The sequence below is a fragment of the Paramormyrops kingsleyae genome, chromosome 2 (assembly GCF_048594095.1).
Source record: "Paramormyrops kingsleyae isolate MSU_618 chromosome 2, PKINGS_0.4, whole genome shotgun sequence".
NCBI classification, from domain to species: Eukaryota; Metazoa; Chordata; class Actinopteri; order Osteoglossiformes; family Mormyridae; genus Paramormyrops; species Paramormyrops kingsleyae.
Genome location: NC_132798.1, coordinates 18,185,027 through 18,210,168, shown reverse-complemented (window position 1 = coordinate 18,210,168; position 25,142 = coordinate 18,185,027). Strand labels below are relative to the sequence as shown.

The following is a 25,142-nucleotide window of genomic DNA, read 5'->3' as shown; positions in this document are numbered from 1 at the left end:
GGTACTGCCTAAAGTTTATTTAGAAAGGGTATGCTTATTAGATTATTGCATTGTAGGTTAATATTTGAATTTACTTCAACAGTCATCATAAGACACACGTGGATCCTTCATGCAGTTTTTGACGAATTGTAGCTAATTTACATTTCTGATTACCAGTACCATCTATACAATTTCCCACCCTCCGTGCTTATATATCATATAGTTTAGTGAACTGTGTAAAAAGTTCATTGTGTAACTGTGTCCAATAGGAAAATCCTAGAGAGGTAACAGCTGCCAAATTAATATCTACAGTACAATCCCTAATATTTAAAGAACGGATCACACTAGGCTGTCCCGAGTGGGGAGACCCCCCGCCAGCCTCAGCATGGGACCAGGGTCAACAACACCCCAGGAGTGACTGTCACCTTGTCCAATGAGAAACGACCTGAGATGACTCCTTTTTATGAATGAAGGAGTTCCGCTTCCGGTGCCGTATTTTACTATTTCATCGTGGGCTTGTGCTGCGGTAAGAGTGTACAGCACTGATCTGTACCTTCACTCGGGCTCACTGAGGCCCGCCTGCACGCCGCTGTGTCTGCGTTGCTTTCTTGGCGTTTGTCTTCACCGAGGTACCGGAGCATATTTACGGCACTCCATCATACGCAGAATTATTGATATATTCTAAAATCATTTTTATTTGTCTACTTTCGCCTGACACAGCGCCAGGACGACAAGGCGTGAATAACCTTCTCCCCCCACCCCTCCCCCGGAACCGGCTCCGATGGCGAGAAACACGCTTTCATCGCGGTTCCGACGAGTCGACATCGACGAATATGACGAAAACAAGTTCGTGGACGATCAGGAGGAGGCGGCGGAGAACCAAGGGCCGGACGCCGCCGAGGTCGACGACCTTATTCGACAATATCCTTTGCGGGTGTAGAGTGAAACCTGGCTGGCAGGTCGCTCAGTGGACCAGGGGGGTAAACTTGTACAAGGTGTTTACCTATGGGGTAGATGTGCGCCTGCCTGCATGTTAGGCTAAGTTGTTATATTTGAGTACTGTGTGTGTGTGTGTGTGTGTGTGTGTGTGTGTATGTATGTATGTATGTATATATATATGTGTGTGTGTGTGTGTGTGTGTGTGTGTGTGTATGTATATATGTATATGTATATATATATATATATATATATATATATATATATATATATATATATATATATATATATACACACACACACAATACACACACACACACAAACAATGAAAGTGTGTTTTTTAAAGTACGGTTGATTATTATTCGGAAGCAGAGCCGATTTCTTGATCAGTACCTAATCACACTTCGTCTTCTCGTAATTTTCCAAAGTCATATGAGCGCATGATTTACTCACATTTGCAGGTATTCCGAATTAACGCCATTAAGGCATGCTGTCTACTCCAGACTTTAATTTCTCGTTCGCGTAACTATTTGAAATTAATCATTCGGCAGCGAAAAACTGTCTGTCCTGACTGTTTATAGAGATGCGGACTTTGGTATACTTTTGTTTAGGCACTAACTTGGAAACAGAGCTGTTAAGCAGGTCTATGTTTTGAATGACTTTTCTCAATATTACCGTATCCCTGGACAACTAATTGTAATGTCATAATTTCTAGTACTGATGCTGTCTGTTTTGTTGCCCTATAGGTGGAGTTAATTTTGGGCACTTCCCAGTGCAACGAGACCTCGTAATACATTTTTAAAATGTATTTCTTAATTTTTTTTCTTTAAAAAAAGATAGATGGATGGAAAATGATTATAGAAAGTAACATAGCAGTGGCTGAAATGCAGTTTTTGCAGTGAGAAATGTTTGTCATTGGTTTTTGTGTTGCATTTTTTTAAAGCCTGCATAAGGCTGCCACATCTACATAAAATATATAGTGTGCATGCATTTTCTTGAAAACCAGAAATCAGTTCTGTCTGACATTGTGTGCAATTTATTTTTTTAGAGTAACTGCGGTACTTTAGTAGCTTTTCGTCCATTTGCCGTATTTTGTTCTGTGTTTCTGCTCATATGGACCTTGACTGCTCATCGCACAGGAGACATGATGACTGCATTTCACACTGCACTAAGGAACCCGCCCATCAACACCAAGAATGCCGCTGTGAAGGTGACTAAGTCTGTGCGGTGACATTTTGAAAGATACTTAGGGAAATGGAGGGTTATCTCTGGGCCCGAGTGCATTTTTTAATTTCGTATAATTTTTGGAAGTTCACTTTTCCAGTATCAGGAGCGTGACTGACCTGTTTTGTGGATTTGCCTGGAGCGTAACAGAAAACTTTCATTCCAACTAATGCAAAGGCCTTACTGCGCCCCCGATCCTCTGTGCTCAGGAGAAGGCTCAGGCGACGGTGCTCAGGGTCCTCACCTCGTTCAGGAGCAGCGAGATCGAGACAGCTGTCCGCTCCTTGGACAGGAACGGCGTGGACTTATTGATGAAGTACATCTACAGGGGATTCGAGAAGCCCACGGAAAACAGCAGCGTCATGCTGCTGCAGTGGCATGAAAAGGTCAGTCTTAGTGCTGGGATTGGTGACGGTTTGAGAACCGTCCACTAATCTGAGGGGAGGGGGGGGGGGGTGATTTGGTTCCCCTGATTATATGCATAATTAAAATCAAGTTGAATTGGATTTTTCTATTTATCAAATGCATCTATCTGAGAAATAAAAATGCAGGTGGTCATTCCATGGAGCAATTGAGGGTTAAGGGCCTTGATCAGGGGCCCAGCGGTGACATGACTTAGCATCAATTCACCAAACCTGGGATTCGAACCCACAACATTCAGATCACAGACACAGTGGCTCAAAAACTGGATCACGTAAGGCCTTGTAAATTGCTCTTCAGACTTGTTAAATGATGTATAATATTCTTTCAGGAGTACCGTTAATAGTGAAATGGAGAACAACTCATAGTTTCTGCTTTAAAAGAAAAGGAAAAAAAAAAACTTCACTCTTACTCAAATCCAATCCCAGATAATTTAAATGAAAAATGACTTGCGTTAATTGTTTAGTAGCTAAGAGCAATTGAACTGCAGATTTAAAACCAAAGAGATTTTATTTATGATGGATGCATGGATATATTTTTTGACCCTGGAGACAAATTTACTAAACCCAAGATTGGAAGCTCGTCCAACGATCCATACGAGGGCTCGTCCCAGGGGAGATTGCCTGCATTTTTGGCGAGATTAATAAGAATTACCATTATAATGTATTTCTCAAAAATAAGTTTTAATTATAGCTGTAATTAACTACTTTGACTTTGACACTACTGTGAAAGGGCTATATAAAAATAATTTGAATTGCGTAGAATATGAGTATGAGAAATCACGACAAACTGCCCTCCTTTTTTAATCTACTATGATTGACATCTGTAATCCACATATTATATTCTGCTGTGATCTGTAATAAACCATCATACTTGTGCAGTATGAAATGGAAGCATTTCAGGAAATTTGCATAGAATATCCGTTATGAATGCCTTGATTAAAATATTACCACCACCCCACCCCCCCAGGCTTTTGCAGTGGGTGGCTTAGGATCCATCGTGCGAGTTCTCACTGCACGAAAGACCGTTTAAAAGACTGTCCCTCACCAAAGAAGAGGATGAAGGCAAGCAGCCTGTGGACGGACTTTTCCCCAGACAGTTACTGACGATCTTAGGAACACTAAAACAAACAAGTGTTATTTTAAGTGTTGGGGTCGCATTGTGCCTGTTACCAAGTTTGTGAGGGGCATTTATTCTTCTATTTAATATACATGACTTTATAACATATGTTGTCTTGCATATATTCACATTCCTGTTCAGTTTGTTTTTTAATTTGGAAGACCTTGAATTTCAAAAATTGAAAAAGGGTTTATCTATAAAAATGAGATGTTCCGTAGTACAGGAGGAAATATATACGGTTTGGTGTGATGAGTGGTGCCCTGTTCTCACTCAGCTAGCCCTCTATTGAGGTTTTACTCATTTCCCTCATGTTTGTACAGAAAGCAGACATTTAATATAAAGCAGTGATGGTTTGGGGTCTTCCATGCTGGGGTCAAAGGCGTCTTTGTAAAGTGCCTGTTGAAATAAAGCTTATGGAGCACAACTTTTTTAATGTTACAGAAGCCTGTTGTTTCGGATTCTTTGGTTGGGGGGTTGTAGTTTAGACTGCAAATGGTTAGTTTGCCTAAAATGAATATTTTAAGTTTTTAGTGCTCTTTAATGTTGATTTGTGTTATTCCACAAGCTGTGGCTGGTGCAATTAAAATCCTCAGGAGAAATGAAGACCACACCATGCAGAGGTGTTTCAATTCTCAGTTTTAATTAAAACCCAAATTAACATACACATCTACAAAGGAGTTCCCCAGGCAGAAAGAAAAAAAATTCCATGACATACAATCCCAAGAACAGGAATTAGTGGACATCGTAGTGGTATTTCAGGCTTAAAATCTAAGATCTGATTGGAGAGACTGCGATGGCGGTGTGGATGGTCCGGAGGCATTGTGACTCGCTGTGTCCATGGCGATCTTGTAGCCACACATTTCTGGCAGGGCTGCCTTGAGATGGAGACGAACCCAACCAGACCTGTCCTTCAACGTTCTCAGAAAAAAGGCTAAAAATTTGTACCATTGCTTGTCACAGAGTCCATACCCTCAAGGGTCTGCAAATACTACCCTTATCTGTAGGTAACTTTAAAAGTACAGAAATTGACTCTGAGGAACACTTCCGTACCACTGATTAATGCTGTTTGTACCTTTGGAATGTTCCTCAGTCAATTTCTGTACATTAAAAAGGTACAATTACAGGGGTACAGCCTCAGTGGCAAGCAAAGGTACAATTTTTTTACCCTTTTGTTTTCCTGAGTGTAAACGGACAGCCATCACCATCTCCTCAATGCTATTCAACCTTTAAAAACCCTCACAGCTGGTGGCAGAGACCACAGACAGCAGCACCTGAATCTTGCAGCCCAGATGCTCTGCCTTACATTTCCTACAGCAGCAACGTTCAAACCTGTCTGTCCAAAACATATTCAAAATGCAGTGTTCTGTGAAATCTTAGCCATGATTTTCTTTCATACATCATTACTTATATCACTAGATTTTCAGATGAATCCAGATTAGTGTCATTTTGCTATCGAACCCTGGACACAAAACATCATTTATATATGATTTAAGAGTCTGATCGTTTTGCTTTGCATAGAGGCCACTGATGCAAGAACTGCCTCATAATGTTAAAATGACATACTGACCTCCACAGAGCCACTGTCATTAAATCTAATGCGAAATTCTCCCCATAAAGCTGAACAATACCTTCTCAATGAAGTTTAAGGGAGACATTTGCCAATGGAGCAAAATTCATAATTTAGTCAAGGCCCAAGCCAGATTAAGCATTGAATCATTATAACATAATACTGTAAGATCTGACAAAAAGTAACATATACCCCAGTGATTTATAAATTTAATGCTTATATACAGTTACTGATATATAAATAGTCATATGGAATGTATTTTACACAAACACAAGGCAGGTAAAGGCAATCATTTCCAACGTAGTTGCTTCAATATGATTTTCTTTACATTAAAAAGTTCATCTGTCTTTTGTGGACAAAGGTATCCCTGACCTGTTAGGGCTTCCAAACAGGAATGGGGCATGGGGGAGGGGTGGGTGCTCAATTAGCAACAGGTAGCTTTACAAATTTAGACAGTTATTTAAAAAAAAAAATAAAAAGCTGTAGTGGGGGGAGGATGAGAATTTAATGAAGCGTGTAGCTTGGTTAAAATAACTCAGACATGGTTGAACCACACGTCTGACCTCACAATGCCCAGACGGGGAGGGAGGTGTAGAAGCAGGTGTAGATGTAGGGGCACACACAGGGACAAGCTGTGGTCCCCCTTGAGGGAAGGTGGAGTTTGACTCCAAGCAGATAGCGGAGGCAATCGTGGAAACGGAACTGGTATCTGCGAGAACTCACAGTCCCAGTGAGCCGACCGTACCACCTGTGTGTGCTCTAGGGGCAGATGGGGAAGTGCAAGGAAGCGTCTTCTCCCCAGAGACATCAGGTGGTTTCACACCCCCCCCACCCGCCTTCAAATGGTAGCCAAAATGGAGAAGTAGAGAATGGGGCGAAGGAAACATCTGCCAGCCAAACGTTTACAGCGCGATCAGGAGGTTCGCAAATTAGTGGAAACCAAAGAAAACACACAGCTCAAGCCCCATTTAAAACAGATCTGTCCCTCACGCAGCTAGAAAGCTCTCCCTATCCACAGGCACAGTCCTCTGTCACCTTCAAAAAAGAAAAAAAGGGAAAATAGGAGGGAGAGGAAGGGAAAAAGGAAAACCCAGCACTGATCTTCAAAAGGAGAGAACAAGCTACACCAGTTAGCAGTAGAAAGTATTTAAAATCAGTACCCTTTTAAAAAGTATTTCAGTTTTTGTTTAAAAAGGAAATATGTATTCTGTTGCCACAGTGATGAGGTGACGTCCTGGATGTGGGCACGGGAGTGAGGGGTGAGGAGGGGGTGGGAGGTGATGGGGTCTCATCAACGCTATCTGGGGTCTAACCCCCGACCCTCAACTCAGCTCCAGTGTGCAGATGATCCTGAAATTGATGGCCGAACAATACCTCTCGGAGATGGCTTTGATCCAAACCATGACATCTGCAAAGAAACAGTTAAAAACAATAATGAAAACAAAAGGTGATGGAATGATGTTCAAGACCTAGTAGGAAACTCATAGCACTAAAGAATGAAATACTCAGCCTTTGATTAATGCATCTAAAATCAATACTCTAAATAAGCCAGGTTTCATATGGCTCTGAAGTTTACTGTGCTACACTAATACAAAGAACAAAAATTCCACCTGAACTTGATCATTTCCTATGATGATTGTTATTACTTGTGAAATGAGCCTACGTCTAATCACGTTTAATCACGAGAAAAATCGTTTTAAAAAGCTATGCCGGCCTCCCCTGGTGGAAACTAAAGTAAGATGTTGGGTTCGACTCCAGGTGTGGCACATGGCTAACAGCATGGCCTGCATCCCCCTAGGAGGGCAGAGATGGGCACCTCTCCCCCTCAGCACTGCAAACCGGGCCCTTCAAGGGCACCCCGCCGCCCCATGACGCCATGAGCAGAGCGCGGCATACCCGCCACCCCATGACGCCATGAGCAGAGCGCGGCATACCCGCCACCCCATGACGCCGCGGCGCGGAGCACGGCATACCCGCCGCCCCATGACGCCGCGGCGCGGAGCACGGCATACCCGCCACCCCATGACGCCATGAGCAGAGCGCGGCATACCCGCCACCCCATGACGCCATGAGCAGAGCGCGGCACACCCGCCACCCCATGACGCCGCGGCGCGGAGCACGGCACACCCGCCGCCCCATGACGCCATGAGCAGAGCGCGGCACACCCGCCACCCCATGACGCCGCGGCGCGGAGCACGGCATACCCGCCGCCCCATGACGCCGCGGCGCGGAGCACGGCATACCCGCCGCCCCATGACGCCGCGGCGCGGAGCACGGCATACCCGCCACCCCATGACGCCATGAGCAGAGCGCGGCATACCCGCCACCCCATGACGCCATGAGCAGAGCGCGGCACACCCGCCACCCCATGACGCCGCGGCGCGGAGCACGGCACACCCGCCGCCCCATGACGCCGCGGCGCGGAGCACGGCACACCCGCCACCCCATGACGCCGCGGCGCGGAGCACGGCACACCCGCCGCCCCATGACGCCATGAGCAGAGCGCGGCACACCCGCCACCCCATGACGCCGCGGCGCGGAGCACGGCACACCCGCCGCCCCATGACGCCGCGGCGCGGAGCACGGCACACCCGCCGCCCCATGACGCCGCGGCGCGGAGCACGGCACACCCGCCGCCCCATGACGCCGCGGCGCGGAGCACGGCACACCCGCCACCCCATGACGCCGCGGCGCGGAGCACGGCACACCCGCCGCCCCATGACGCCATGAGCGGAGCGCGGCACACCCGCCACCCCATGACGCCGCGGCGCGGAGCACGGCATACCCGCCGCCCCATGACGCCGCGGCGCGGAGCACGGCATACCCGCCGCCCCATGACGCCGCGGCGCGGAGCACGGCATACCCGCCACCCCATGACGGCGCGGAGCACGGCATACCCGCCGCCCCATGACGCCACTGTGCAGAGCGCGGCATACCCGCCGCCCCATGACGCCACTGTGCAGAGCGCGGCACACCCGCCGCCCCATGACGCCGCGGCGCGGAGCACGGCATACCCGCCGCCCCATGACGCCGCGGCGCGGAGCACGGCATACCCGCCACCCCATGACGCCGCGGCGCGGAGCACGGCATACCCGCCGCCCACATTACAGCTGCTAGTCTGCAGCTGCACTTGAGATACTGGGTGGGGGAGAAGTAAGCATGCTAGACACTGACAGAAAGATGAAATGTACAGCAAGACAAATGATTTTACTCTATAGAGCTAGCAGCAGTGGGAGTTCAGCATACAGGGTATTCTCTGCACGCCCTGGTAGACTGAAGTCCTCAGTGTGCTTTTTATAATAAAAATTATATAAAATTAATGTGTTAAAATGTGACAATTGTAAACTCTAAGTTATTTTCTCTCTAATTTCATTTTCTTACATTTTTTGCCTGACCCGTTTGACTAAGAGAGACGCCTCCTTTGTATGATGTCTTGTAGGGTGATATTGGAATTTCTCTTAAGCAAACCAGATTACTGGGATGTTCCGTTTACATCTGAAAGTGGTCTTTGGAGCTACATGGTGGGCGACAGGGAGCAGACCTTATACTCCAGGCTTTCCTTCAGCATAGCCTCTTCTTCACGGGTGAAGTTTAGCAGCACAGAAACAGCTCTTATCAGTTGGTATGCCTGAGAGAGAGGGAGAGCGAGCGAGCGAGCGGGAGAGCGAGCGAGCGAGAGGGAGAGAGGGAGAGCGAGCGAGCGAGAGGGAGAGAGGGAGAGCGAGAGGGAGGGAGAGCGAGCGAGAGGGAGGGAGAGCGAGCGAGAGAGAGGGAGAGCGAGCGAGAGAGAGGGAGAGCGAGAGGGAGGGAGAGCGAGCGAGAGGGAGGGAGAGCGAGCGAGAGGGAGGGAGAGCGAGCGAGAGAGAGGGAGAGCGAGCGAGAGAGGGAGAGAGAGCGAGCGAGAGGGAGGGAGAGCGAGCGAGAGGGAGGGAGAGCGAGCGAGAGAGAGGGAGAGCGAGCGAGAGAGAGGGAGAGCGAGCGAGAGAGAGGGAGAGCGAGAGAGAGAGGGAGAGAGAGAGGGAGGGAGAGCGAGCGAGAGGGAGGGAGAGCGAGCGAGAGGGAGGGAGGGAGAGCGAGAGGGAGGGAGGGAGAGCGAGCGAGAGGGAGGGAGAGAGAGGGAGAGGGAGGGAGAGAGAGGGAGAGGGAGGGAGAGAGAGGGAGAGGGAGGGAGAGAGAGGGAGAGGGAGGGAGAGAGAGCGTGTCAGACTAAATGGTCAGACCAGCATCCACAATGACAAACACGAGCACTGGTGCCTCATGGGACAAGACGAAACTGACACCTCCTCCTAGAAGCAGAAAAATGAGCTGACAGAATCTAGGAGACCAGTGCAAAGGGCTCACCTCAGCTTCCCTGGAGGACATGAACTTGAGCACCACGTGCTTGAGGTACTCGAAGTTGATCTCGTGCGCGTTGCTGAGGTTGGCGTTGTTTGTGACGGTGGAGGAGGTGCTGGATGTGGTGCCCAGGGTAGGGACGCCGGACAGGCCCGGGGCAGATGCCTCTGGGCTGGGCCTCTCGCTCTTTTCCTGCCTGTCTGCCTTGGCTTCCTGTCGCTTCTCCTTCCCCTCGGCCTCCGGTTCCGGCTTCAGCTTCTGTACCCGGGACAGACACAGAGCATAGTGAAGCTCCATTCATTGCCCTGGGGAAATTCTCTTTTTGCCTGCACCATCTTGCTCTCCATGACACAGAGACAATCATACAAGTGACAGGGAGTTTGGGGCCCACAGCACAGGGTCAGCCAGTTTGCAGTGCCCCTGGAGCTGGGGGTTAAGGGCCTTGAACTGGGGCCCAGTGGTGGCATCAGTCTGCTGGCTTGTGAACAGCAAATGATGATGATGATAAAGATAAAAATACATAAATCAAATGACAACAGCCCAACCATAAAATTTGGATGGAAGATTCTTTATTTGCTTTTCTGGGATACCAGACATGAACTGGCACTCAAGGTAAAAACAAAATGTATTCAAAATTTGGGCAGAAATGAAGCCTTCACAAATGTGGGGTATATCTACTGAAGCCTTCAGAAATACGGGGTATATCTACTGAAGCAGCACAGCACAGTTCTCAGCCGTGACACGGCAAGCGGCTGGCCGGACTCACCAGCTCCTTCTGCAAGGTCCTCTTCAGCTCCGCCAGCCTCTGCTGCAGCTGCTTGATCGTCTGCAAGATGTCAGAAAGTCAGACAACACAGAGAATAATAAAGTTAGCACCTTCCTAAAGCTATGGAGAATAGAGAGTCATTGGGAAACTCTGGGGTCTGTGGCTCTGAGTCACTGGAGGCTACAGTGAAATTCCTGCAGAAGTAAATGAATCCATAAAATGACTTTGCAGCAGTCAAATCAAAATCAGCATGGATTCAGGTCTCTAACAGCCTATAACTATCACAGCATTGTTACAGCTAAATAGTTCATCAAGATTGGATACAGGAAAGCTTGGAGCTTGTGTCTAGCTCGGACACACCCAGGATCACGGTTCTAATGTCTCATTACAGGACTACAGCAAAAGGAAAGGGGAGCCGACCTGATCACAGGCTCCCTGGAGAACATGAACCTGAACCCACGTCTGAGGTTCTCACGGGAGGTCAGTACGGTTGCGATTGGGATTCGCCAAGGTGTGAATTTCGGATCAGCAGCTTGCCCCGCTGAGGTGACCCCTACACACCTTGTTCTTCTCGCCGAGCTGCTGCTCCAGCTCTCGGTTAGTCCTCTGCACAAGCTCCAGGTCATCCACGGTCACCACCCCGTTCTGCTCCACTTGGCACACGGCCTGGGCATGCGGCTGCTTCATCAGGGTCTCCACCTCTCCCCCGGGGTTACACACCTGCAAAAACACAGTCGGGGAAGGGGGGGGGGGGTGCCATTAAAGGCCACTGCCCTTCCCTGGGAACTCATCCACCCTCCCGACCTAATGCACGCACCCGGAGTGCAGGGTTTTACACTCATTCTGCTGGCTTGTTCCAGAATTTCTCAAACTACTCAGAGCTAAAAAGGAATTCCTCAAAAATACAGTCACTACACTAGTCACCACATTTGCCACAGTAACCCAAACCAAACCTGTCAATCCCTGACACAAAGCAGTGTTTGTCTCTGTTAGGTGGCTTATCTGTGGTTTATCCGTCTCCCTTGGTTCTGACCCGAGACTGCTGGGTATCTACCTGCTGATTCTGGGCCAGCGCCTCCTGCTGCAGGACCCCCAGCTGGGCCTCCCGCTCCTCCTCCCGCCGCCTCTGGAGCTCCACTTCCGCCCGCAGCTCCTCCAGGCTAGAACCAGAGGCTCGCAACTCTGAGGAGCGCAAAGCACCACCACAGCAGTCAAGGGGACTGACAAGCCCAATCTTGGGAGGCTTTAACATATGCAAAGATACAGTTTACAGGCATCTTTAAACAGGGCCGCACCAACAAGCCCCTTAGAAGGACGTGAAAGAAGCTATTTGTAATTTCAAATGATACCTCGGTACCTTGAAATGTAAAGAGTTTTTAAAAATAAAAGGCAGAGAACTTGAAAGTTAAAACTGCCAAACTGATACATGTTGAGATTATCTGCAGGAGTGACGAGGCAGAATGAAAGACATGGGTCAGCGATTTAGAGGAAAAACTCTCGAAATAACCCTCTCGTTTGTTTATACTGCAGGTCATGAAGCTATGGCTTGATTGGCTCTCACCTTCCTGGAGGGCGTGCAGCTCTGCTTCCCTCTTGACCAGCTGCTCAGTGACCCTGACCAGGTCGTCCTCCTTGGCCTTCAGAGTTGACTCTGTCTCTCCCACCTGCCAGGACAGCAATGGAAGCCCAGATAAGAGACACTGAGGCTCATCTCTTCTGCTGAGCGAATCCAAGTGATTATCAGGCTCTTATTTAGAGAGACTGAATTTACATTTAAATTTAAAAACACTTTTAACCAAAGTGATACACAACTGAAAATGTAGGGTCAGAGAATACCTAGAGTAACTAGGGATAAAGGTCTTACTGTGCTCACTGGCTTTGAACCAAGAACCGTCTGCTCACTGACAGACTCCTAATTCTATTCTGTTATTAAGCTACAGGTTGCTGAACTCGCACAACAGTTATACCATAACCTGACTTAAACAAAACAATAGGTTACTGATATTTTAGTTATCCAGCTACAAGAGTAATGTTGAGGAACCTAAGAGAACCTTAGAACAGGGCCCCTGTGCCGGGATGTGAACAGACAACCTTCCAGTGTGTCTGCTGCTGCACTCCCCCACCCCTACCTGTTGCTGCAGCTCTTCTTTCTGGGTCCTCATCACCTCCAGATCCTTGACGATCTCCACGCTGACCGCCTGCCGGCTCGCCAGCTCTGCCTGGGGGGCGGAGTGGGGGTATGAACCACTTCATCAACCATTTTATAAAAACAGCAGCTCCCCACCTCGGGCGTGAAGCTTTAACCCACTGGCCATAATCCCAGACTCTCAGGAACCCAGCCTTGCTTACTCACCCTGGCCAGCTCTAGTTCTTCAGCCTGCCTGCTGAGCTCCACCTCCACCTCGGCCCGACCCCGCAGCAGTACCTCCTGCTCCAGTTCCATCTCACTCTGGGGGGGAACGGGGGCGGAGATTTCAGGAAGGGGAAGATGGAGGACAGCACAGGGTCTGTGCAATATTCTCCATGACATTCTTTGCACTGTGGCTGCATATTATTGTGTATTTTTTGCTACTGCCAGTTAATGCCTAAATACTTTTTTACTCTAAATGTGTGGGTTGTGCTACTATAAACCTGTAATTTCCTTTAGGATTAATAAAGTTTCAATCAGTCTAGCTGGACAACAGTCTGTCAAGTGATACAAACTCAGATGGAACATGAACAATAAAAAAAAAGCACATATACAGGCAGACACGCGCAGGAGCAGCGCCACGCAGATGCACAGGGGCACACAGGCACAGGAGCACAGCCACACACGTGCACAGGGGCACAAACACACAGGTGTTACTACCTTCACGGTCACTGTAGTTTATATAAGAACTTGTGTTTCAATTTACACTTTCCGTTTTTACAGTATTGTTTTCACACCAAACTTTCTTGTGACCTGCCTATGAGTGTGTATAAGAATCTCTGACTTCATACAGCCCCGGCATTAATCAGATTAATCTTTTTTTATCCTCCTTCCAAGGGGGAAAAGCTAATTAGCGGATCAAGTCTGCATGCTTAACGCCAAAAGCGAGAGCTAGCGGTGATACCCACAATCCTGTGCTGGGCGGCAGTGCGGTCCACGTCCCGCGCCGTCTCCAGAGCAGCCACCTGCGTCCCCAGCCGGACAAGAGCCTCCTGGTCCTTCTGCCGCAGGCGCTCGCTGCTCAGGCTCCACTCCGCCTGCTATGGGGGGGGGGTCACACAGCCCGACTCACTGGTGTACACTGCTCACAAAATCTTATTAAAATAGAGCCCAGAGACTCAGAGAACAGAGATGAACTGCCTGTTATTAGGAGATGATAAACAAACAAACCTCACACATGAATTAATGAGCAACACCAGTCACACTGTGGGATATCTCACATATAGCATTGCTGTAGGTTATTGACCATAATCAGTGATTATTACAAGAAAACTGAGGCCCATTTACCTCCTACAGTGTGACAACCTCCCCTTCAATGACAGAAAAAGCAGCCGTTTCCTACACACAGGCTTAATTAAAAACACTTTTCTTCACAAGTTCCCCCTCGAGCTAATCGTACACAACGCCCCCTTGTGGGCCTTACCAGCTTCTGCATGTGTGCTTCTCTCTCGCCCTCTTGCTGCTCATTGCTCTTCAGCATCTCCTGGTACTCTTGCACCTGGTGCTCAAGGGCATTGATCTGTAGGGGGCGCCAAAAGCCCAAGTTAGGAGCTTGCCAGCAGAGCGCTGTACCATGTGGGTTTAGTGACAGAATACAGAGAATATCAAATCTTGGGAAACAAGAACATTTATAACCAGTTTCTATGAAATAATCATTTTGCAACTTGAATTTCTATTGAGGTGACATTTGATAGTGTTTTGCGGGTCAAAATATATTTCAATTTAAGGTTGTCACTATCGATTATATAAATGATTACTTGATTATTGATATTTAATAATATACTATATACACACGGCAATTGGCACGAGGCAGGAAGCAACATAATACTGCAGGGTGCACGCTCAGTCACACAGACACTCAATTTAGGAACTCTAGCTGAATTAAGTTACATATTTCTGGACAACGGAAGGAAACCGGAGAATTCGCAACCACACGGGGTGAACACACAAACTCTACACACAATCAGCAGGGGTGTGCAGCAACAGCGATACCCATTGCGACACCGTGCACAATGCATGATGTTAATATTAACATGGCATTTCATGCACACGCAACTCACATCGCAAGGACCGCGACAGTCAGCTGGGTTCACGTCAAACCAGACAGTGCAACGCTTTCATAAGAAATTAAACAAAAATGGGTGGAGAGGAGAAAAGCAAACAAGAACTGGTCACAAAGACACATTTATCTTCTGATATATAGAAATATTTTGTACTACATAGAGACAACATTGAGATAGAGAGATTTGTCAACGCTGCTTTGTGTCTGTTGTCGTTAGTTGTTCCAATACCACCAACTTACGGCAGACTCTGCTGGTTCCATTTGGCTATATAATTGACTATTAATTTTAAACAGTATAGTTCAGCCCCAACACACAATATGCTCACAAAAAATACTGTATGGTTATGAACAGTTTTATGCAAGCTGATGTGGCCGAGTGACGTGTGATGTGGCCGAGTGACGTGTGATGTGGCCGAGTGACGTGTGATGTGGCCGAGTGACGGGTGATGTGGCCGAGTGACGGGTGATGTGGCCGAGTGACGGGTGATGTGGCCGAGTGACGGGTGATGTGGCCGAGTGACGGGTGATGTGGCCGAGTGACGGGTGATGTGGCCGAGTGACGGGGCTAACCTTTGTTTTAGCAGGAATTATTTTGACATACAGGAATAATGGAAAGTAAATTAAGCAAAATAATTTAAGCCAATCTGATGACAAAGACAGGCTACTCTGCGAGTCTAAATGGCACATATTTATGGCTAATCTCGCATTATTGAGTGAGTCCATTGTACCTGAATGTCTTCCTTTAAGATATATTTACATTGCAGTCGTTCTGTGGTGATATTTAAGTTCTGCTTTGCAACACTGACAGACGACTGCATTTTCATTCACTTAATGTTTAGTGCTTCCACATAAAAATTATGCTTTTGCTCATTATTGTGACCCACTATGCACGTCTTCCTTCTGCCATACTGGCGAGTAATCGAGAAAGAATATTAAAAAGAGCATCAATTTAAAATTATCGGGACACCCTGGACTGGATGCCAGTCCAGCCCAGGACACGCAGTGACTGAGTGCAGTTTCAGGATGGCAATTCACCTCATGTGTTCTGACTATGGGAGCCAAGCAAATAACCCAAAGGAAACACACAAACGCAGGGGGAAAAGATCAGACACTGGCATTAACCGAACCCACAACCTTGCCGAACCACCAAGCGAATACATATAGCATGAAACTAACTCCAAGCAGTACAGGTACCAGGTAACAGGTACCACCTAAACAGAGACATGGTGGACTGAGGGGCTGTGACCCTCACCTGTGCCTCTGAGCTCTCTCTGAGGGACCTCAAACTGTCATCTTTGGTTCCCAGCACCACCTGCAGTTCCGCCAACGAGCCATTGAGCCTGGATATCTGGGGAAACGCACCAGTCAGTCTCCCACCAGGCAGGAGGTATCCGCATTTGACTGGGAGGTGCTGTGCCGCACACGCTCACCTGCGCCTCCAGGGTGCTGACCGCTGCGCCGTGGCTCGTCCGTGCCTCCAGCAGCTCCGCCCGCGTCTCCTCCACCTTCTGCTCCAGCACCCCCTTCTGCGAGGTGACACAGCTCATGAGCGTGGCCCCGGCTTTGGGAGAGGGCACGCGTCTCGTGCAGTTACCTCCTTCAGCATCTCCTCCAGGTGCTCGTCCTCCGTGAGGTTGCCCTGCAAGCGTCTCTCCAGCGAGCAGACCTTCCCCTGCAGGTCCCACACCAGCCGGTCTTTCTCCTCCTCAGCCACGGCCACCTGGATAAGGTTAGAGCTCGACTGTCAGAAACACATACATCAAGACACAAACATCTCAGTCAAGATGCCACAGATGAGGTTCCTCACACTCCCCATGATCATAATAGTATCAGAAGGTTGCTGCGATTGGACACACATGAGCAAATAACATTAAATCAAACCCACAACCTTGCGGAGGTCCTTAACCCGAACTGGCCCAGGAGTGCTGACCCCAAGATTGCTCTCACCTGTATGTGTGTTTATATCTTTCATGGAGAGTAATGACGCTTATCCCCTGCCATCAAGAACGAAGCTGTACTCGAGCCGTACCGCTAACTGGTGGATTTCCATTGTAAATTATGCTATGCAAATTATGCCCACACTGACATGACCCTGCTTACTGGCAGTGAGCCCAAACCGAGCGGGTTGCATCACCACCATCCCATTGGTTGAAATTCATGGAGTTCTGCATCAATATACATGGACTATTTGAAGGAAAAAGGGCATATTCTATGTTATTCATTATTAGTAGTATCGCTCATCATGATGTATTGATGTATTCCAGAAAATTTGGAACTGGAAAATTTTCAACCACCTAACTAAAAAAAATACTGCAGAGTGGCTGAACGGAATGGATACACAATCACTTATTACAATGGCTTCATGAGGGTCGCCAGTCCCATCTGACAGGGCGGGCAGGTATAAAGCGGCAGGGGGTGGCGGCTGATCTGGGCTCCCACCTTCTGCTTGTGCTGCTCATGTTGAAGCTTCAAGGCCTCGTGTTCAGCCTGCGTCGAGCTGAGAGCCTGCCCAGCGCTGCTCAGTGACTGGAATCATGCACACAGACACACAGTTACTGACAAGGCAGCCAGCTGACACAACAGGCCATCAGCACCGGAGGACTTTGCGGTTTGTCCCGAAACATGGGAGACCCCACCTTCTGGAAGTCCTCGGTGACCCGCTGGAGGGCATCTTGGAGCTCCTCGCTCCTCCCTTCCAGCTCGGAGATCTTTTTCTCTGCTTCCTCCCTCAGGCCGAGGAATTTCTCCCTGTGACGCCGGAGCACAACTCAGATTAGCGCTGCTGACGTGTCGCTGAATTCTCCACGCTCTGCCCCATCATTTTGCACAAAGGGTCTTTTCACTCTAACCACGCTCCCCAGGGGTGATCCTCATCTAATTAGCAGGAATAAACAGGTAACTATATGCTTCCCATAGAGCCCTGCAGGGACTCTGAGGGGCAGGAGCTCAGCCAGTAAAATTTGCTAGGTCTCCCTCGGTAAAATTTGTGATCATTGTACATTGTGTACTGAGGACTCAGAAGGGAGGTACCTTCAATTGTTCATGCAAAAGGGGGAGATGCTCAGGACCCCCCCCCCCCCCCTATAATGCCCTCTAGGGTCTCGATTCAAATCAGATGAGAAAGAATTTGAGTAAAAAAAAAAACATGAGCTTGAGCATGACTGCGCCACACGCTGCCTGTACCCCTCCCACACCCAGAGTGCCTCACCTCTCGGCCTGCAGATCCTGGTTGAGTCTCAGGCTTTCCTGCTGCTCCTCCTCCAGCAGGTGCACTCTGTCCTGGGCCTCAGCCAGTGCCCTGCGCGCCTCCTGCAGGTCGCCAGACTGCTGCCGTATCTCCTCTTCCCTCTGACCCATCTGCTCCTCCTTCCTCAAGAGCTGGACAGGAAGAGACATGGGTATTTTTTTTTTTGGGGGGGGGGGGGGGGGGGGTGGTTAAGGAATGGGGATTACCTGACTGTTCCAAAGAGTCTCCTCCACACTTTAAAGTTCATTTACGTCAATGCTAAATTGCTTTACCTTTATGTAATACTTGCACACAATTAAATAGACATGAACAGATGCTGGTATTTCAGCATTAAATTTGGATCTTGCACAGACTACTGCCCATAATTTTTTTTATTTTTTTAATTATGCTGGTTTGTCAGAATCACAAGTGTCAGAATATTATGAATCCAAAGCTGCCAGTGGCTTGGGGACAGAGTGAAGTCTCCATCTTTTACAATGATAATTATGGGTGATGGGGTGTGGATCAGTGGGTTTGGACTCCACGCCTGTGATCAGATGGTTGCTGGTTCAAATCCCATGGTCGGCAGAGCTATTTTTCCACTAGGCCATTGAGCAAAGCCTTAACCTCCCACCTACCCATTACTCCAGGGACTGTCTGAACCTGCTTTCTCAAAAATGTATGATGCTTCTACTGAATAAATAATAAAAACAAATGACTGCTAAAAGTCCCGATTATTCTCAACACGCAAGTAACTTACTCAAGGGCAAAAGCAGTGCCGAGTCTGGGGCTCCCAGCCCTGAAGCTGGAGTTCAGTCCAAAACTATCCCAAAATAGCAGGCAGGGGCCCGACCCGTATCAGACGTACCATGTGCTTCACCTTGGCCAGTTCCTGCTGCTGGAAGCCCTCCAGCTCGTCCAGGTCGTCCCTCTTCCGGAACAGGCTGAGGCTCTGCTCGGTCAGGTCGCCCAGCTGCGCGGACAGCTCACCCTTCTCCTGCGGCCCGCACGGGTGGGAGGAGGGGCAGGGGGGGGGGCTGGTGAGGCCCGGCACGTCGCCTCTACAGACATTCCACTAAAACCAATAAGGAATATTTCACCAAATCATATCGCATTTCGGCTTTCGGGACGTTCCCACTGGGAACGGGAACGATCCCTCCAAGTAAGTTTACCGTCTATCCTGGAAAACTCCTGTAATCTCGTTTCATAGTGCGTCAATGCTGAGGGGTGACTCACTAATCACCCACAGAGCGTGTCCGTGGGTAATCGGCCCTGCGACGGATGGGCATACCCGGCCGTGTGCCTTATGCTACCTGGGACTGGCTCCAGGCCCCTCCCATGACTAAGGTAAGTGACTGTAAGATGGATGGATGGATGAATGGTTGGATGGATTCTAAGGGATTAAAAAAAAAAAACATTAGAAGACTTACCTTCTCCAAAGCAGCAATCTTCTCCATCCACTCCTACAAAGAAAGACCTGGATCAGATAGCACCAGAACACCATAAACAGCACAGACACAGTGAGCACCCTGAATATCTGACTGAGAGCTCTCCCCCCAGCTTAGTTACAGCGTACACATGCTTGCTAGAAAAACCAAACATGCTCCATGTGGACCGCCCGCACGCATGGAGGACAAAGCCGAGCAGATGCAAGCAGTAAGGGAACTAGATCCGAGTGTGTGGCAGCGTCACCTGATCCTTCTTCGCCAGCGCCAGGGCCATGCCCTCGGCCATTTTGGCTCTGCTGGCCTGGTAGCTCTCGTTCTGCTCCTGTAGCTTCCTCATGGATGCTGTGGAGAAGCAGGGAGATACGGAGGGGGATTATCGCATACGGCCATGTGTGCGGCCAAAGACTGTATTCTGTTTTTTATTGGAGGTAATGTGATGGGTTTTGCCCACACGGCCTTTTTGAGGAAAAATAGCCTTATAGCCTTATTTACACATCCGATGCTAATGGCTTATTAGCACTCCTATAGCCAGCATTAGCCCAAAAGCTGCAGCGGGGTATTTCCAGTGGTCCGGGAGGGGGGGAGTCAGGGGACAGGCTGGGTCATGATCCCTCATGTAGCTTTCAAATAAGTGTCTGCCTTTATCACCAAATCACATTGGGAGTTTCTCTTCCCTGCACGCAGATTTGTCGGAATTTTTAAGTCAGGAGTCAAGTGGATCCAAGAGGTGGCATCGACAACATGCACCCCCCCACCCCCCATTGAGAAAAATGATGGATGCGGTCGGGAAATTAATCTCAGCGGTCAAAGGTCAGGTTTCAAATGGCTGCCATTTTGTCGGAAAGCACAGGACATGGCAGCCAATGAATAATTAAGGTCGGCATCGCCTTTCATGGCGCCGTCGCATCCCCAAGGTGCCGTCGGTCAACTGTGGGGAGAAGCAGGCCAGCCAAGATGCCACTGCATCCTTACCTCAGGCTGCTGTCACACGGCACAGGATGCTCACCCTTTCCACTGACTCAAGGAAAACACCCGTCATGTGTCAGAGGATGCTGGCATCGGCCGCCACGATTAGCTTTTATTTCCGTTCTTTTTGCTTGCCAAGCACCAGCAAGCAGAAAGTATTGTTAACGGACGACAAATGAGGAGAGGGACAAAAACAAACAAACACAATGAAAAGTAAGGGTACGTACAATCCTGGTGTTTTTCTAACGCGATTTCGAGCTTCTCTTTAGTCTTCTGCAGAACTCGAAGCTGCTCAGCATAGTCTGGGGGCAAGAGGTGGGCGAATAAGGGAACCACGCACACACACACGCGCACACACACACGCGCGCACACACACACACAAACACAAACACAAAACAGGAGGGGGTGGGTGGGTGGGGGATGGGGGTCCAAAAGCAAAAAAAAAAAAAAAAAAAAAAAAGACAACAGAAAGAATAAACATGAGTGAGCACAAAATAAAATGAACAGAGAAACAAAAGGTTTTTCCCTAATGAGAAGCTAGGAGGTTATGTGAGGCCAGGCCTTAACTGGGAGGGGGGCACACAGACAGGTATCTGAGGGACCACAATGGGGTATTTTGGGGGAAGGGGCTGGGGAGGGATATGGTCCTAGCAGGAGAGGTTTAAGTCTTTTAAACACTGCAGATGGGAAGCCACTTTCAGGGATGGATCCCAAGCCTTCAGCAAAGGTAACTGGTCTCTCAGTCACCACATAAGCATCCTGCCTTGTGACTAAGAGGTCACTGGCAGATGGGCAGCAATCCACGGGCCCGCCACACCTCTGCCGAGGCCCCGCCCCCACACCTCTGCCGAGGCCCCGCCCCCACACCTGATAGCTTGGCCTCCAGCCTGCGGATCTGGCCATTCCGTCTGAGCAGCTGGGAGGAGAGGTCATCCCTGGAGCTGCTGCCATCAGAGGCCTACGAAAGGAGGACGACATACAGGAGGCATAAAGTCACAACACTGCTCTCATTCATGCCTGTTCTCACCCGTTTATAAGTGTTACAAGAGCAAGACATGGTTCATGGCTTTTAGACAGGTACTATGACCATACAGAACCAAACCTGAGACCCTCATACTTCATCTTAATTTGGATGACTGCTGAAAAACACATTTTCCTGAAGAAGAAATCTCTGTAAATATGCAAAATGCACAATATCGATTTGACGGCTTTACTGATATAACATTCCACTTGGAGTCGACAGGAATGAAAAATAAAGAGCTTATAAAATGTCATGCTAATCTTTTTCTTAGCTTCAGATCAGTAATGCAATAACGACTCTGCGGGCACAGAAGATAAGCACATGCGGATTAGATTATACAGCGAAATGACAGCGGCCTGAGATAAAAGACAATGCAGGCCATAAATCAGGGTTGGACGGGCAGCAGAAAGGGCAGCCCAGGGCTAAAGGAGCGGGTCCATGGCTGGGAACAGGGAGGAAAACCGGGAGACGAGGAGCAAAGAACTATGGAGGCGAATGGCTTTGGGTAACGCTGGGCTTTCAGGACAGGATGCCTCACAGGGATAAACTCAGGCAGCCAGGGAAGCATTGAAAATCCCTCCTATTTATTAACATAAATGGCAGGAGGGGGGCAGCTTACATCAGTCATGACTCAGAGGCAGACGGTGGGAAGGATGCTGGCATATCGACCCTGGATACAAGCATCACACCCACAAGCTCTGAAGTGATCACTGAGTTCCATCCATCCATCTTCTGACCACTTAACCTGGTAACAGGGGCGCCTGTAGCACAAGGAGCCAGGGAGGGATTAGACCCCCCCCCAAACCCTGAAGGCACAAAGCAACAGTGCCACCCACTAAGCCACACCACGCCTCTGCTGCCTCTCCTCCGATTCTGATCCCAGCACCACGTGGAGCTGCATTATGGAGGGAGACTGGAAGGGGTAACAGGAATGGCCGTGATGGATAATGGCGCAGATTAATGGAAGAGTCATGGCTGGATGGAGATGGATGGATCCCAGCAACACTGAAATACTGTGGATGTTCACAAACAGGGACACAGTTCAGTGGAACAAGGCCGAACAGGCAGCAGTGTGACACTACAAACACAGGGCCATGGGGGGGACATGCTCTCATTTCCCTTCAAATCTGCAACTCAGGGACTGGGAAGTTGGAATCACATCAGCAAACTTTTCTGAGGTTTTAATGGTCCGTGCCTGCAGAGCTGTAAGCCTCAAAATGAAAACAGGAACCTCAAACCGCCAGTCTTCTGAGAAAGACCCACACAGACAAAATCAGGACTTAGGGGCACTGTGTAGCTCAATCAGTGCCCTTGGTTGGTGGTTTCAGTCCCGAGAACAGGACAGTAAGAGTATCAACACTGGGCCCTTGAGCCAGTATGCAGGACAGAGGATGTTGGTATACCTTATTCTCTGACTCAAAACTTTCCTTACTCTGGACAAATGCATCAGCTAAATGAATAAAATCACTGAAGCAGTAGAATAAACTCAAAGCGCAGCTGACAGAGGAAACATACACTGGAAGCTCACAAATTCGAAACAACAGATCAAAGTTCAAAATCACCCACCACCCCTCAGTTTTTTTGCATCTTTCACATTGTTTTTAAGACTGGGAAGTAAATGCTGTAGCACCATGGATTAAAGGCACCCAGCCCGAACACATTCAGTAAGCGCGCACCTGCAAACAGCTGGAGGTGTATAACAGCATCCGGACTAAGAGTCATGTGGGAACTCGGCGATACTCACAAAGTCATCGCCAGAGTCGGCACCGGCGGAGGTGATGGACTCCTTGCTGACGGAGCGGGGGATGCGGCCAGCCGACCGGGGGGCTGTGGCCGCCTCCTCGGCGATCTTCTTCTTCAGCTTAGCAAACATAATGAGGTCACAGCCTTCCAGCCCCCGCGGGCTGCCCAACTGCCCGTCGCCTCACGATTCAAACAGATCTGTTTCTGAGGGCGGAGCGGGGCAGGTGGGGCAGTTATCGTTCACAGCTTGGCCTGCAGTTATGGTTCCATCCACAGAACAAGAAATCCTTCATCTTCATCACCTCTTAGTTCTCTACAACAGATCAAAACACCACTTAGAGTCAACCATAACACTTTAGTCTAAAAGGAGTATCTCAGAATGGCCAGGATGGAAGCTATACGTTACGTGAATCAAAAAGTTTTCATTCCACATATTAATATTTTGTCTGTCAAAGGTAATCCATGTGGAAGGTAAACTGACTAACCGCACACAGCTAATGACACCCATTGACACAGAGGGGAAGCGTATAATGAGGAGCAACATTACTACGCAGAGAATTAGAACAGTCGATTATCTACCAGAAATACATCTAATGTTTATCTGCTACGACTGCTGTTATGATTATTTTTGGGGGGAAAAGTATTACCTTGCACCTCATTCACATAAACCTTACAGTGCAATAGTAAATCAAGATAACAGTACAACTGCAAAAGGAAACTGTAGAATAATTAGACTACAATAGGAACGACATTTCCTGTAAAATATAACCAAAGAAAATCAACAAATATTCGTTTTGTTTATTGTTAATTGTTTATTCTAAAAGATGGACTTCAATACTTGACGATGTCCACGTTGTGTATAATGCATTGTAAACACAATAGGGCAATCTGAAGTAAACCAGTTTCACATGACCATTTACGAACTTTTAACAATGTAGTCGCTATTTTTATCAATGCTTCCACCTGTCACGTCGCGACGGTGTACCGAATTCCCGGAAGCGCAGCGCCGCTGAAATGACTGACTGCTTAACTGGGCTCCGGTTACCAATCGCCGGTTTCACATACAATGAGATGATTTTCTGTTTTTTTTAGGAGGCGGGCCGTAAAAGACCAGTATCCCAGCTTAAGGCCTTGACACAACTCGACCTCCCCAGCTTCAACACAATACTAGTACTGGAAAAAGAATCTCGTCCCGATTTTAAGTTCCAGCTCTAACACGGAACCGTGACACAAACCGCAGAATATTACCCTTATAGTGAGATGTACGTGGAGTCCAACATTATTCCAGCCGGGCAGTGTCTTCGTGTAGGACAGAACACGTCTAGCCGGCAGATAAGGGGATATATATTTTAAACTCGGTGGAATCGGTCAGACTTATAGTTAGCACTGGCAGCTAAAACGGACAGGGCCACTCTTTACACTAACCGGTCTTCATTTCAGCCCACTAAGCATTTCAGCACAACAATGCGTGTCCATTATATGATGCGGCTGCGTATTGACGAATAAATTCGCTCAAAACTTAACGGCTTCCGAATCCTAACGCCAGGTTGTCTGTCACCCCATCGATAATTTCTATTATTAAGCACGGCTTTAAGAATGGTACATTCTTCTAGCACTCCCATACACTATCGCTTTCTAACTTTGTGAGCCGCAACGTTTCAAAACACATTCAGTCAAGGAAACTGGCTTCGATTCACAGCGTCATGACTTAAACGATGGCAAGGACTGCTACATTAATCGCCACATTTATCGGAATTAAAAACTGTAGCGCCCGGCTGAATAATTAATGGATACTTAGCTAACGGGTAAAGGTAGCTACAAGAACGCTTACCACACGAACTCCGAAAAGAAAGTGAAAAACTGAAAACGTAATCCATTGCGTTGCTAAATGTCGTCGAAAGTAAAAAACATTGCTTGTCAGTTTACTCCATAAGCACGAATAATCACCGAATTTATTATTTCCTTCCAACTTCTTTACGCATCTCCAAAGCCCACATACGCGACAGTGCTGACGTTTCCGAAACGGCCTTGTAACTGAAGTCGCTGCTCATTGGTCCGTGCGTGAGTTGGGGGCGGTGCAAAATGCGATTCGTTCATCTTCTTGTCAATTAAAAAGAGTAGTTTAACTATTTACATGCCTGC

At 48.3% G+C, this 25,142-nt stretch overlaps 2 protein-coding genes across 9 annotated transcripts; one reads left to right on the top strand and one right to left on the bottom strand.

Annotated features, from left to right (window-relative positions):
• The first annotated feature begins 451 nt into the window (after positions 1-451).
• On the top strand, positions 452-13,018 carry LOC111858700 (actin-related protein 2/3 complex subunit 5-like protein). Of its 3 annotated transcripts, XR_011985652.1 has the most exons (6): positions 452-608; positions 700-901; positions 2,054-2,125; positions 2,349-2,525; positions 10,738-10,826; positions 11,877-13,018. XR_011985652.1 is itself a non-coding variant. In XM_072707258.1 (5 exons), exons 2-5 carry the CDS (start codon positions 761-763, stop codon positions 10,768-10,770), a joined length of 423 nt encoding a protein of 140 aa, XP_072563359.1. In that variant the 5' UTR covers positions 452-608; positions 700-760; the 3' UTR covers positions 10,771-13,018. The 3 variants fall into 3 exon arrangements, 2 of the variants coding, with proteins under 2 accessions (XP_072563359.1, XP_072563357.1); XM_072707258.1 differs by having other exon boundaries at positions 10,738-13,018; XM_072707256.1 differs by lacking the exons at positions 10,738-10,826; positions 11,877-13,018 and adding an exon at positions 3,529-4,121.
• On the bottom strand, positions 4,298-25,029 carry golga1 (golgin A1). Of its 6 annotated transcripts, none has more exons than XM_072707204.1 (24): positions 24,832-25,029; positions 23,002-23,313; positions 21,104-21,194; positions 20,464-20,538; positions 19,515-19,612; positions 19,253-19,285; positions 18,691-18,897; positions 17,805-17,974; positions 17,233-17,344; positions 17,036-17,122; positions 16,191-16,316; positions 16,027-16,122; positions 15,849-15,944; positions 13,958-14,053; positions 13,443-13,574; positions 12,700-12,795; positions 12,476-12,565; positions 11,908-12,010; positions 11,401-11,528; positions 10,908-11,066; positions 10,347-10,406; positions 9,587-9,838; positions 8,787-8,873; positions 4,298-6,653 (listed from the first exon to the last, which is right to left on the bottom strand). In XM_072707204.1, the coding sequence occupies exons 2-24, from the start codon at positions 23,128-23,130 to the stop codon at positions 6,573-6,575; spliced, it is 2,604 nt and encodes an 867-aa protein (XP_072563305.1). In that variant the 5' UTR covers positions 23,131-23,313; positions 24,832-25,029; the 3' UTR covers positions 4,298-6,572. The 6 variants fall into 6 exon arrangements, with proteins under 6 accessions (XP_072563305.1, XP_072563322.1, XP_072563325.1 ...); XM_072707221.1 differs by having other exon boundaries at positions 18,703-18,897; XM_072707224.1 differs by having other exon boundaries at positions 18,691-18,819.
• Between the last annotated feature and the right edge of the window lie 113 nt (positions 25,030-25,142).